This window comes from Gopherus flavomarginatus, chromosome 9 (assembly GCF_025201925.1).
Source record: "Gopherus flavomarginatus isolate rGopFla2 chromosome 9, rGopFla2.mat.asm, whole genome shotgun sequence".
Taxonomy (NCBI): Eukaryota; Metazoa; Chordata; order Testudines; family Testudinidae; genus Gopherus; species Gopherus flavomarginatus.
The window spans coordinates 31109932-31122943 of record NC_066625.1 but is presented as its reverse complement, the minus strand read 5'-3'; the positions used below and the strand labels follow the sequence as shown (position 1 = coordinate 31122943).

The 13012-nt window shown below is 55.3% G+C and overlaps 1 protein-coding gene across 1 annotated transcript in view; it reads right to left on the bottom strand.

Moving 5' to 3' along the window:
- LOC127058450 (cytoplasmic phosphatidylinositol transfer protein 1-like) overlaps positions 1 to 13012 on the bottom strand; it is a 43348-nt gene that overhangs the window by 14521 nt on the left and 15815 nt on the right. Inside the window, exons 3-5 of the mRNA XM_050968520.1 lie at positions 9288 to 9436; positions 2251 to 2339; positions 377 to 384 (exon numbers count right to left, since the gene is read on the bottom strand). Of these exons, the coding sequence (XP_050824477.1) occupies positions 377 to 384; positions 2251 to 2339; positions 9288 to 9436 (246 nt within the window). The remainder of the gene's footprint in view (positions 1 to 376; positions 385 to 2250; positions 2340 to 9287; positions 9437 to 13012) is intronic.

Genomic DNA, 13012 nt, shown 5'->3' with positions numbered 1-13012 from the left:
CCTCTCCCTCAGGCTGGAGGCAGAACCACCCTGAGTTGCCCTCAGGACAGGGATTGGCAGGGTGGTGGGGCGGGGCCAGCCATGGGGCCATCTACCCCAGGCGCACTGTAAGCATGATGGATGGAGAAAGGGAGCAGTGGGGGCTTAGTCTAGCAGTACAAGAGGGGCTGGTGCTTTTCCCTCTGAGCTGCCAGTCAGGAAAATAATGGGGCTGCTCTAAATTCGCTCTCCTGCACACACATCCCCCACACCCCAGTCATGCCTAGCAGCCCCCTATCTACCCAGGCGCAGCAGTGCCAGTGCTCCCCACAGCAGCTCCAGTGGCGAGCCCAGCATGGGTACTGGGAATGGTATAATGGCAGGTGCCTGTTCTTACCGTGTACTCTGCACCGACAGCATGGTGATCGCAGGAGAGCAGGGCACCGGGGAGAGAGACGAGAGAGGTGAGACCGAGGAACGGCTGCTGGGTCTTCATGCACCCAAGTGTCGCTTTGTGACAGTCCAGCCAAACAATGAGACAGCTCCACAAGCAGGGGAGGAGGGCACCCCTGCTGCCACTCCCCATGCCAGCAGAGTTACTGCAGGGAGGAGGGCGGCCTGTAGGGGATCTGTCCAAGTGAACAGACTGTGCCAGAGCTGGGATTCAAACATGGGGCTCCTGGCTCCCAGCACTGTGCTCAGACCACTGGGAAACGCTGCTTCACTCAGTGACACAAGGTGTGATGAGCTGATCCTCCCTAGAGGGGAGTTTGGCTCCATCAGAACTGCACAATGCAGGGGAAGGGAAGGGGAGAGCAGCTTTTCTCTTCAGGCCTAGAAACAAACCCCACTCCCCGAGGGGAGACCCCCAGTCCTACTGGAAAGATCCCTGCTCCCTGGGGTGAAGGACCTCCTAATCCCACCAGAGAGACTCTCCTACTCCTGGAGCAAAGGACCCTTAATCCAGCTAGAGAGACCCCCTGCTCCCTGGGCAAAGGACCCCCACCCCACCAGAGAGACCCCCAGCTTCTGGAGCGGAGTCCCCACTGCCGATACTGAGAGTTGTCAAACCCACTGAAACCCCCATAAAATTGACCTAAAATTCCTGAGTTTCAAAAATCAAGGATAATTGGCTGGCAATGATGAATGGGGCTGGGTTTCAGCATGTCCCTTTTTGCCTTACCCCTGTGTGGGAACCACTCCCTCCCATTTGTGAGATCACTGATGGGTGAAAATACCACCTCAGATGCACCCTCAACGTGCTGCTGGGAGGTGAACCCACTTGCTCTGTGTGGAGGGGGGAAATTCAGACCCAATGTCTGTGGGCAGAGAACACAGATGCCGCTGGCACTCAGCACTGCTAGGGGCCTGACTGGCTGGATTCCCCTCCATGCCGTTCTAGAGCAGATAATGGTCCAGCATTTCCAGTAAACGAGCCTGTATTTTGCTGAGGGAAGTATCTGAGGTGAAGCTGGCTGGGCTACAGAGGGGGCACCACCATGAACAGGCAGTGCCACGCCCTGGATGGGGACCGGGCTCTGTTATACTGTGCAGAATCCTACAACTGGGGCATGGGAATCCCTGGGCACACAGCTGGATGCTGGAACGGCTCCATCCAAAGGCTGCAAGTGCTGCTGTGCAGGATTCTGCCTGGCATTCCAAGAAGAGCGCCCCCTGTGGAGGGCTCAGGCAGCTGCTGGCAAACCAGGGCAGCGAGGACCCTGCGTGAGGTCCCACATTCATCTACTATGGCTGAGGACTCGCTCCCTGCACTCCTACCTCTGCCTCAGGCCGTGGATCTGCAGCTGCCGGGCAGGACTCTTTGTGCTCTGCAGCATGTGAGGGGAGCTGGCAGCAGCCCAGCCATGGGATGGCTCAAGCAAGGCTCAGTCCTGCAGTGGAGATGGGACCAAGGCACAGCTAACACATGGTCTAGGCCTGTCCATGCTGCAACACAAAGCCCTGGTGTGTGTGTGGGGGGTCCCCCAACCTGGTATGAGGGAAGTTGAATCTCTGCCTCAGGAGGCCAGAGGGTGTGGGGGAAATTGCTTTGTAGTTCCTGATGTGCCCAACAATGGGAGGGTCTGGGCCTGGGCCCGCTGTCCCCTGTGCCAGTGGGGGTCGGGAGTCACTCCCCTGCCAGACCGGTGCCGGTGGCAGAAGCAGCTGCGGTGAGAAGGGCTGGAGGATGGGGAGGAGGAGAAGAATGGTGCCTCTCCGCATGCCCAAAGAGCAGTGGCTGAGTGGGGGGCAGGGCTGAGGGCCTCTTACCCGTAATGGTGTAGGGGTAATAGTTCCAGGCCTTCTCTGTGATGTAGAATATCCGGGGGGTCACCGCACGGGCCCAGCTGGGCAGCTTGCTGCAGGGAGGGGAAGAGCAGAAAAGAGTGGGGGGCTCTCGTTAGTGCACAGAGCTCGGCTGGTTTTCGGCCCTCTGGCTTGACAGCCCTGGGCTGAACTCCTCCGTTCACCCCTGCAGCAGGTTCAGCACAATCCCTGCCAATGCGCCTCAGCGCTGACCTGCAGGGGCCACCCTCTGGGGGAGAGAGGGGCTGCATCCACCCTGTGGGACCCAGCTAGCCTTCACCGCCCTGGGCCCACGCTTCAGCTTCTGACACCTTTCCAGCCCTATAGCCCCCTAACCAGCCAGTGGCTTCCCAGCTCCATACGCACCGAGCTAGGCGACACTGTGCTTCCCAGCTATCTCCCCCTCCCCAGTGGGTCCACTGCCATGCTCCCCAGCCAGCCTGCATCCTTTCAACTCCCTCCTCCAGCCTCCTGCAGCCCCACGCCCTCCCAGCACATCCACCTGGGCCCAGCCTCTCACGCATTCCTCCCTCTCCAGGGAACACAGGGTCGGTTCCTGCTCCCACCAAAGCAAAGGCAGCTGAGCCCTTGATTTCAAGGGGAGCCAGCTCAGGCCCCTGGCTCCCTACGACTGCTTTTGCCAAGTGTTATCCCTCAGGCACTGGAAGCGCAGGCCCCACAGGGTTGGGGCAAGGGATGCAACGTGTGTGCGCACTGCGGGGGACATGACTGTCGCTGGGCTGGGCAAGGAGCTTCTGCTTACAGGCAGAGCTGCAGCAGCTGGGTTGGAAATGAACAGTCTGCTCATGCCAGCTTGCCGTGACTGCCACTCCTCGCCCATTGGAGGGGAGCTGGAGGGCGGGAGGGAGAGATGAGGTGTGGTTTGATTAATTTTCGGCCTCTATAAATAGCATCCCCAAGAGGGGAATCGTGAGCGCCTCGGCTAAAAATACCCTGTCTAGCACCGGCAGCTCCCTCTGTGGGTAAGCAGCCGATTAATGTGCTGCAAGGAGATGTCTCACACAGCCAAGCTGTCCATCACCTCCTTCTGTCTATGGAGGGGGCCAGGGCACAAGGCCAGATCACAGGAATCAGCGCTCTTCTCCAATCTATTTGCAATTGCTTACAGATCAGCAAGGTGAAAGCCAGAGGTTGTGCTGCAGCAAATGGAAGAGAAAACCAAGGATGGGAAAGAGACAAAAGCTAGGGGACGGGGCAGTGAGAGTGAGCGTCAGTGAAACACAGAGACAAAGGCCCACTCAGCTAACCTGGACCAAGCACCCCGGTATCAGACAGCTTAGCACTGTAGTGTTGGCAGAACCCATCGGAGTCCCTGTAATGGGGCTAAAGCCACGGACAGCCCGGGGTCTCAGCTTGGTTAAAGAGCCCTGTCTACACTACAGTTTGCAGTGGTCAGGTAATTGGGTTCTCCAACTCAGCTGTAGGGAAGCCCTGAGAAAGACAGACAGAGAATCCTGGAGCAACCCTAGGACTCTGCGCCCATAAAATCCTTTAGTGACTTCGCTGGAGTCCCTGCAGTCCCTCTATGGGTCTGGCACGGCCACTGGAGTCAATGCAAGCTCTGCACATGGCAAGATCAGGCTGTGGGGCTGCAAAAAGCCAGACACACAGATCTTTAGTGTGTTGCATTGCCACTGGGTGGGAGGACAGGCTCTGCCTTCCTTGGCTGTCTCAGTAGAGTCCATTTTTCTCTCCTGCTTCATCAAATGCCAAAAGGCTTGGGCCAACGTTTTCAGAGTTGGGCACCTCAAATTCAGCTTCTAAATCCATGTTCAGGCACCTAAACAAGTGCTGCCTGCACAGCGGTGCCCAGCCACTGCACCTTCCATTTCCCTGCAAGAGCTCAGCACCTCTGTAAATTGGATCACTTATCTAGGCACCTACAGTCCCTGTTCTGCAAATGCCGGTGAAGAGTCCTGCTGCTTTCCAAGGGACTGGAGGGGAGTCTGGATGGGTGGGTCCCTTTTGCGGAACTGAGGCCTGTATATGGTAATGTTAGTCACTCAACTTTGGAAATTGGGGCATAACTGACTAGCCCAAACAGTGACACTGAGGCAAGGTGGGAAGAAAACTCAGCTCTCCTGCCCTCCCAGTTCCAAGTGTCGTGGGTTGGGTTAAACCTTCAAATTGTCAGGTGTGAGCATGCCCTCCACCACCCCTCATTTAAGACAGCTGTAAGAGACAGTTAAGCAGACCCCCTAAGACAAAAGGGGTACGAGAACCCACCCAGAGAATTTGAAGTACACAGGCACAGGGGTCCACAGGGTGTTGCCTTGGGGGCGGGGTGTGTGTGAGGGAGAGAGAGAGAGAGACTAATAAGAAGGGGCAAAAGACACACACAGCCTGGAGGTGTGGGGCTGTAAGCAAAGATACAAGCTTCTGTTCTTCTGGCTCCTCCTGCATTCAGGGAAACAGGAGTTGGTATGTTCCTTGGAAACAAACAAGATTGCCTCAACGGTACCAGACTCCATCACCAATTTCTCCTCCCAACTGGAAAAGCCTATGAGACCCAAATTCCGGCTACCCTCAGGTCAAAAAAGGGAACACAAGCTTGAAGCAGATTATCTCTCCCCACCTTAGCAGAATGAGAACCTGAAAATGAAACTGACCAGATACAGAAGCTATACTGACTAACCCAATTCCCAGCTCCTGCAGAGTGGTGCAGGAAGTGAACAGCCAATGCCAGTGATGACAGGCACATACGATTTTTAAAGCTCTTTCCATTCTAATCACCATTGTTAATAATTCAGTAAGGAGCTACTTTAAAATACAAGTGCTGGCCCTTAAAACCTTGCCATTGTTACCTTAGATAAATAGTGGCAGAGTTATTTCCTTGTAGTTCCCCATATGAGTCACAGGGAATAGCTTGAATACTGCACATATTGAGCTGATCTATCGGCAAATACTTATTTAGCTCTCCAAGGCAATTGGCAAAGCTCTGTGACTCTAACCTGCTGGTGTGCTTTTAGTAACAGGTATTTTGCAGCAGGGCCACAGCAACAGTCGCTGGAGTAGGTGGCAGCACTGAGCTCACTAGCAAGCTGTTTGCATTTTTCATCCTGGAGCGGCCCCCCCAGAGCCACCTCCTATCTCAGCAATAAGGGCTCAGAGAAAGAGAGAATGCAACGCTCTCTGGAGTCAGGGGCAGACCGACACCTGACCAGAACAGGGGAAGTCATGTTCAGCCCCCAGGAAGGCTCATGACTAAATGCAAACTGAAGGGAGTGCTAGGTGGGTGCAGGCCAGATGGAAATTGCTCCATGTGGCAGGCTCAGATACAAGGAGTAAGCTGATTCCTGTGCTGCTAGACAGCATGCATCCAGCGTGGGAGTTGGCTGAAATGTCAGCTACTGGCTGCTGCCAGAAGTCAGACACCAGGAAAGATGGACTAACAGTCTGATCAGGTATATGGCCCCAGCGCCCGGCCAGGGTTTGAAATGGATTTCTAACCAGAAGGCATTTAGACTTTGCGGGGCAGGGAGCTTGCCTCCTGACAGCTTTGTCGTCATCATTTAGCTTGTGCAAGCAGGACAGCCTTCACACTGGGGCAATCCCTGCACAAACCCCTCCTCACAAGCAATGCCTTCCTCACAGGGCTGTAGTCTGACTTCCAAACCCTGAGGCGGCCTGGGGCCTTCTCCCTAGAGCTCTCTACGGGGCATCAGTTGACTGACACGGTTTTCTTTCTTGGGCAGGGCTGCTAGACAGAGCCTCTGCTCCTTCCAGACTCACTGGATCTTTGGGGCAAAAGGTTAAGAGGTGTGGGGATAGAAAGGGGGTCATAAAACAGTCTTGACCTCCTTCTTTGCCATAGGGGGTATGATACAGACCTACCCAGGCAGGTATATTACCCCATCTTCTCTGTGTTTCACTGGAAGGGGATGAAAGCTAAGAACTAGCTGATTGTCATGGTTACTGCAGGGGGGTTGAACAGGACTAATAGGTTAAGAGAGATGCAAAATGTAGACTATTAGGTTGCAAAGTGAGTCTTGTCTCCTGCGCTGAGGTGGGGTCTCAGGGCGGAGGACAATGGAGATCCCTCCAGGAAGACAGCAATGTATTTACTGTGGCCCAGGTGGAGACTTGGGCATTTACAAAAACAAAGGAACTGCAGAAGGATTCTCTGAAGAGGTGGGGCCCTGGGCTAAGAGACAATAGCCTGTGATTATAGAGGAGCAGAAGAATTGGTGGTGGATGAGCTGTTACAGAGAAGAAATTCTGCCAGAGGGGAAGTCTTATGAAAGGTGGATTCCAACTTTCTGAACTGGACAAGCATTGCAACGACTAACCATTGGGTGAAAAATACCTTAGATGGGAAAGTAACCTGGGAATAAATACAGGCTATTGAGTGGGGTTCATGTATCTCTCTACTTGTAACCTTTCATTTCCAACCCCTTTGACTTGCTTTTATTTGAATCTCTGTCTCCAGCTCTGTTTGGTTTTACTGTAGACTGGCTAGGGGCCTGAGCAAACTTTGTGAAGGTGAAACCCATAAACGGGGGAATCCTGCTTCCATGGAGGCAGCGGTTCGGTGCACACTGCGGGTGTCCAGAAGACAAGGGACTGGGCACTCACGTGTAACCCAGTGAGGTGTGTCCATTGCTAGCACGCAGGATGGGAGAGTGCAGCTCCTGGAGCCCAGAGTGGAACACTAGTGTTGCCAGCAGCCAGTGGCTGAAGATGGGCTGAGTTTCCCCCCACCTGGTGGGAACAGACAGGGCTCCCTCCCTGGAAGCAGATGGTAGTTATTCACTCTGGACCCCTTAGGAAATGTGTTCTCAACTACAGCCATTGGCCACGCCATCACTAACTATGGGGATGACTTCTGCCTCCTGACCCCCTCCACCTCGAGGAGGCTCTGGAGTTGGGAAGGCAGTGACCTACCTGGGGACTCGTTAAAGATGGGGCAAGCAGCCACCCAGCACCCCACAGGGCCTTGGAGAGGAGGACTGGGAGCAGTGGGGTTCCAGATGTCACCCCTGGGTGACTCAGAGAGTCTGGGGATGAGATCACCTGGAACAGAATGACTGGGGTTAGGGATTGACACGACCATGGTGGGGAGCAGGGGGTTCTTAGATGGCTGAGTTCTCTGAATGTGCAGGGATGGGCCACTGCCAACCCCTGTGAACAGAGTTTAGTAATCCTCAGGGACAAGCCCCTGCAATTTCCATCCTGCCCTAGTATCCTCAGGGACAAGCCCCTGCAATTTCCATCCTGCCCTGCTCATGGTGCCCATTTACCACCAGGTTCTGTAAACTGACGGCAGGTGCTCTGGGAAGATTTATACAATAGCGCGATCTAGTGCTCAGAGCTCAGACTCCTGGGGTCTATTGCTAGCGCTGCCTTTGACCCGCTTGGTAGCTTTGGGCATGTCACTTCCCTGCTCTCTCCACATGCGGGGTAGGAACAAGGAGAGTGACCCACTGCGAGGTTCCGCTCATGTTAGCAAAGCGTCTAGATGCTCAGATGAGAGCTCTCCAAGAGCAAAGCACACCTGACCTGCAGCATCCACAGCCCCTATTGGCTTCCCTGAGCCACCTGAGTGCCCAGCACAGCTCTCCTCATGCTGCCCCAATGCAGCTGCCGTTCGCCTGAAGGAATTTATTAGGATTCAGACACCTGGAGGCTGCTACCAAACGAGGGCCAGTAAATTAGGGAGACTCCTGGCCCAGCTGCTGCTTCTCAAGATGCAGAGCTGAAGTAGCCTTTTCTGGGATCGGGGAAGCTATTAATCCATCATATTAAAGGATCACTCAAAAGGAGGCTCAGAAGGGGACATGCGGGCTGGAGTAGGAATCAAAGCTGAGCTAGAGTAAAGGGGATATTGACGGACATGCTCCTCCTACTGGCAAGTGGGAACATTCATCTGTGGCAGCTAGCGTGAGACAACGCTGGGACATGGTGCCTGGATGGGCCACAAGAATTATTTCTGCAACCACTGATGTCCTGTGAGCTACATTTGCAGGGAGCAGGATTCCCTATCAGGACCATCCAGGACCTAACACAAGAGGAGAACTTTGCCTGGAGGATAGACCACCACCTTGAAATGCAAGAGGAAAGGACACAAAGCGGCTGGGGATAGGGACCAGCTCAGCAAGAACCTCACGAGCTCTTGCTGCTAAGAAGTTCATGTCACTGTAGCGGATGTGTCACACACTTCTTGAGATTCTGCTCCTGGGGGTGGGTGAAAGCAACCTCTCAAATGCAAATGATTGGCTGAGTTGTCCTGGAGTTAGTGCTTTTGGTGAGGGGCGAGTCAGAGGAAGAAGTGTGTGTGTGGCGGGGGAGGGGGGCGGAGGTGCTGGAGAGAGCCCAAGGGATTTCAAAGAGAAACCAACACAGAGAAGAGGCAGGATCCAGTGACCAGGTCTTTGGAAAGCCCGGAACAAAGGCTAGATGCAAAAAGCATGGAGAGAGAGGGGAGCTGGCACATACGGGACAGGAGAGCCAGACTACAGGTTCAAATCCCATCCTTGTTGTTTGGTGGCCCTGTGCAGAATCAGCTGGGGATCTCAGGCTTGTGGTGAAGTGTCCACATCACAAGCCGTCCACCACCTTGGCTCTAACTGGACCGCTCTCAGCAGAGAGCCTCTTGCCCATAGAGATGTAGGGCCTCTAGATCAGGTGGCAACATGCAGGGGGAGCGTGCACGGCTGCTGCTTGTACTGTAGCCATTCTACAGCCACAGCACAACATTATTATTTATGATTAGCAGTGTGGTAGCACCTAGAAGCCCACTGTGAACTGTGCAAGGTGCTGTACAAATAGAAGAAAAAGAGTTGCAGCCCCACAGCTGTCAAATGGGGTTTAATAAAACACCCTCCAAGATGTCAGGGTTGCGATCAGGGGCCCCTTACTCAGGAAAGACACTGCTTATTAGGGAAGCCTTAACTCGGCGCTCAGCCCCCAGGGACAACGGCAGAAGTAGCCTATGCTTTGCAGATGATCATCCAGGGGATGGATCAGAGGAGAACTCTCACCTGGACAGGTGCACACGTTTCTCGGTGAACTGGCCGGGCCCGTGGACAGGGTCTTCATGCGGCTCATTTTTCACCACTTCCACACCCTCGCCTTTTTCGCTCTCCTGGTGACTGTGCTTACTGATCATGTAGAGCTGTCCAACGCGGTACTGCAACAAGAGGGGACATGAGCAGGGATTCTGCGCTGCTGAAAGGTGCAGGGCAAAAGCGAGAGGAGGCCATGCAGCAACTCTGGCCCCTCTTCAGCCAATGCGGGATTGTTCCCAACTCTATAGTGAGCAGCATTCTGCCTGGCACAGCTTGACATTTCAAAGGGCTGCTACCCCTTCCTTGGGAGACTGGCCACAGACCTCTCCATTGGGCTTCTTTCTCCTGGAGTCCTGCCGCCCTCTTCCTTTTTATCACCTGCTCCCATCACTCCCACTCACAGGCCACCCCAGACAATTCCTCTGCTGCCTTGGCATTTACACCCCTCGCAGACTTGCTGCAGTCTCCTCACTCTTCGCTTAACTTTCCCCACCATTCAGTCTCTCCCAATTGGTATTTTGCTCCTTCTCTCTGAAACGCTTCCAATTAGTCAATCCCTCTCTAGTAAAGCAGAGCCCAGAAATGAACAATGGTCCAGTTCTCCACATGGGGTCACTTACACCAGGACAAAAAGAGCGTAAAATGCTGCCACTGACTAGGGGAGCACTGCACTCTTGCTGGAGTAAATGACTGGAGAATTCAGCCCAGCTGGCCAGAGAGCCTAGCGCCTCCTCACTCTGAGACACTGCTGCATATGCCACCCTACATTATATGAACCTTTGTTTTCCCTGCCATATCACACTGCAACTCCAGTGCATGGTACATGCTACCCTGGGGCTACCCGGGCTGTCGAGGCTCCCCCACCCCTGCCATAGAATGGTTTGTTTTTCTCCCTCCCTGTGTTATTCATGTGCATTTTGCAAGCTGAGCCTTGGGTTCTCCTTTTCTCCCCATGTTCCCTTTGGATGAATACTCTGCCCTGGCTCTTATTTGTGGCTCCTCCCAATTTAGAATCATCGGGGAATTTCATTAACTTGCTGTTTACTCTCCCTGCCAGATCATTAATGAGGATATTAAATGGGACTGACCCCAACGCAGCTGGCACCTTTTCACAACTTCCCCGTTGCCACGCGCGACTTCGTCAAGGGCTGCAAGCACTAGGTGGAAGAGGCATATGCAGGTAGCAAGGGCGGCTCTATGTATTTTGCCGCCTCAAGCATGGCAGGCAGGCGGCTTTCGGCGGCACGCCTGCAGGAGGTCCACTGGTAACACGGATTCGACAGCATGCCTGCAGGAGGTCGGCTGGTAACACGGATTGGGTGGCATGCCTGCGGGAGGTCACCTGCTAACGCAAATTCGGCTGCATGCCTACGGGAGATTGCCTGCTAACGCAGATTCGGCGGCACGCCTGCGCGAGGTCCGCTGGTAACACGGATTCAGCGGCATGCCTGCGGGAGGTCACCTGCTAATGCAGATTTGGCGGCATGCCTGTGGGAGGTCGCCTTCTAATGCAGATTCGGTGGCATGCCTTGCCTGCGGGAGGTCTGCCGGTCCCACGACTTTGGCATACTGGCCACCGAAACCGCAGGACCGGCGGACCTCCCGCAGGCATGCAGCCACAGGTTGCTGTACAGGTGGCAGTCAGGCTGCCAGCAGGCCACCCTCTGCGGCTTGCTGCCCCAGGCACATGCTTGGTGTGCTGGTGCCTGCAGCCACCCCTGGCAAGTAGCTTCATGCAATGGAAGGCTCCATCATGCTTCCCGCCCCCTGCCCCAGCTCAAGCTGAGGGCAAAAAGGGGAACGGAGACTGCCTGTTCTTGCATTCAGCCACGCTCCTGAGCAGCAGTCCAGACCCCTACCCTGCAGGGCTCCACTCTTGCTAAGGGAGAGAGCAGTTCACGCTCCACCTCCACTGGGGCTGCTCCCACCTCTCCAGGTCCCACCTGCACATTGCTTTAGCCCCACACCACCCGATTCCCCATCCTTCTCATCACCCTTCTCTTGGTAAACTGGAAACCTAGGGCTTGATCCCGCGAGGTGCTGCGAGACCTCAACTCCAGCTGAAGTCAGTGGGGTTTGAGGGCACTCAGCAGCACACGGCATTGGAGCCAACGTCCATTCAGCCCTAGGCTTTTCCACCCTGCTCCAGACTTGGCCTAAAGGGGTCGCTGTTACCAGGGGAGACAGGGATTTCCAGGTCTACATCCAGCCCTAGGTGTCTGCACCCTGCCCCAGCCCTGCGCCTTGGTACAGTGCTTTGAGCAGAAACCATTGTTTTGGTAGGGAAAGCACCTCCTAGCAGAGGAAGGCTGGACATGGACGCTGAGCCCAGCACTTACCAGCAGGGGACACTGCAGAGAAGCGCAAGAGGCTCCCTCCCGGTGGGTGGGGATATGGCTGCACACCTAGCCCAGGGAAGCCTGACTCGAGGCAGCTCTGGGGCAGCACAGAGCGACATACAAGCGATAACCACGGCCTCTGCTTCTGCACTACAGGGCTGCCTCTTAGATCCTCTGTGGTTTCCTCACTCATGTCATTCACCCCCCGAGCCATCAGGGTCCACACCCACGCTTGCCCTAAATGCTGCCCTTCCAGGGCCCTGTGAATGAACCAGCACCACAGTGAGGGATAACGGGTTCAGACCCAGCTTGTATTCCAACCTTCGGGGCGGCTCAGGGGGGCCAGCCGCCCCTCATCATTGCTCCCCTACCCCCACGCTCATTCACCAGTTAGAGGGCAGCATCTGCTGTACGGTGGGGAGCAGCCACTGTGCACACCATTCAGGGGATGCAATCAGCACCCAGCTCCCCTCCACTGCCACAGTCTGGGGGTCAGGGTGTGGGGAGAGTGCAGCCCTGGGTTGCCATGGCAGCACCAGCCAGTTGGTAGAGGAGGCTCTGGAGTGGGGGACTGTAAGCACGGCATCATGTGGTTGGCTCTGCCCTCAGCCTCCTCACCCCACCGTGAGCTCCAGCTGGCATGGCTGAGCAAAAGGTCTGGCTGCTCCTTGCAAGCTGAGGGCCTAGAAGAGCTGAAGGCCTCTCTAGAGCAGGTGGGTCCCAGACTTCCCTGCCATCCCACTGAGCATGCTCCAGCCCCAAGCACAAGAAGGCTGCATCAAATCATGCAGGGTGCTACCATGTGGGAGCCTGGCCCATATTGGGGACGGCAGCACCCAGAGTTGCATAGAGGGGGCAGAGGTGGCACAACAGGGCCCAGCACCCAGGCTGAATGCCAGCATTCAGCAAGGAAGTGAGAAACAGGGCATGGCTTTCTGCAGGAGAAGGAAGGGGTGACAGCACCTCATGTTACTCAGTGGCACCCAATATGACCTCTCAATGAGAGGGAGGGGGGGCCACTGTGGCACATCCACCAGCCCTGCCCACTGACACATCCTGCAGATAGAGGGGGTACAGCCCCTGGAATCCCCCACCCGCATACCTCCACAAGGGATGGCCATGGTTCTGCAGCTGGCAAAGACCTCTGTGCCCCCATAAGGAGGGGGGAGAGGGATTTGCCCCTATTCTCACCTTCCAAGCAGCTCTTCAACCTCCATCACAAAACCCCCAGCCATCCTCCTTCCTCCCAGGAGGTCTGGGAGAGGGGACCAAGTGGGACCTTTCAGAGGAACTCAATCAGCCTCATTAGAGGCCTCCGGATTTTCTATTGTTTCCTGAGGATGAAAAGGGTGGGGCTGA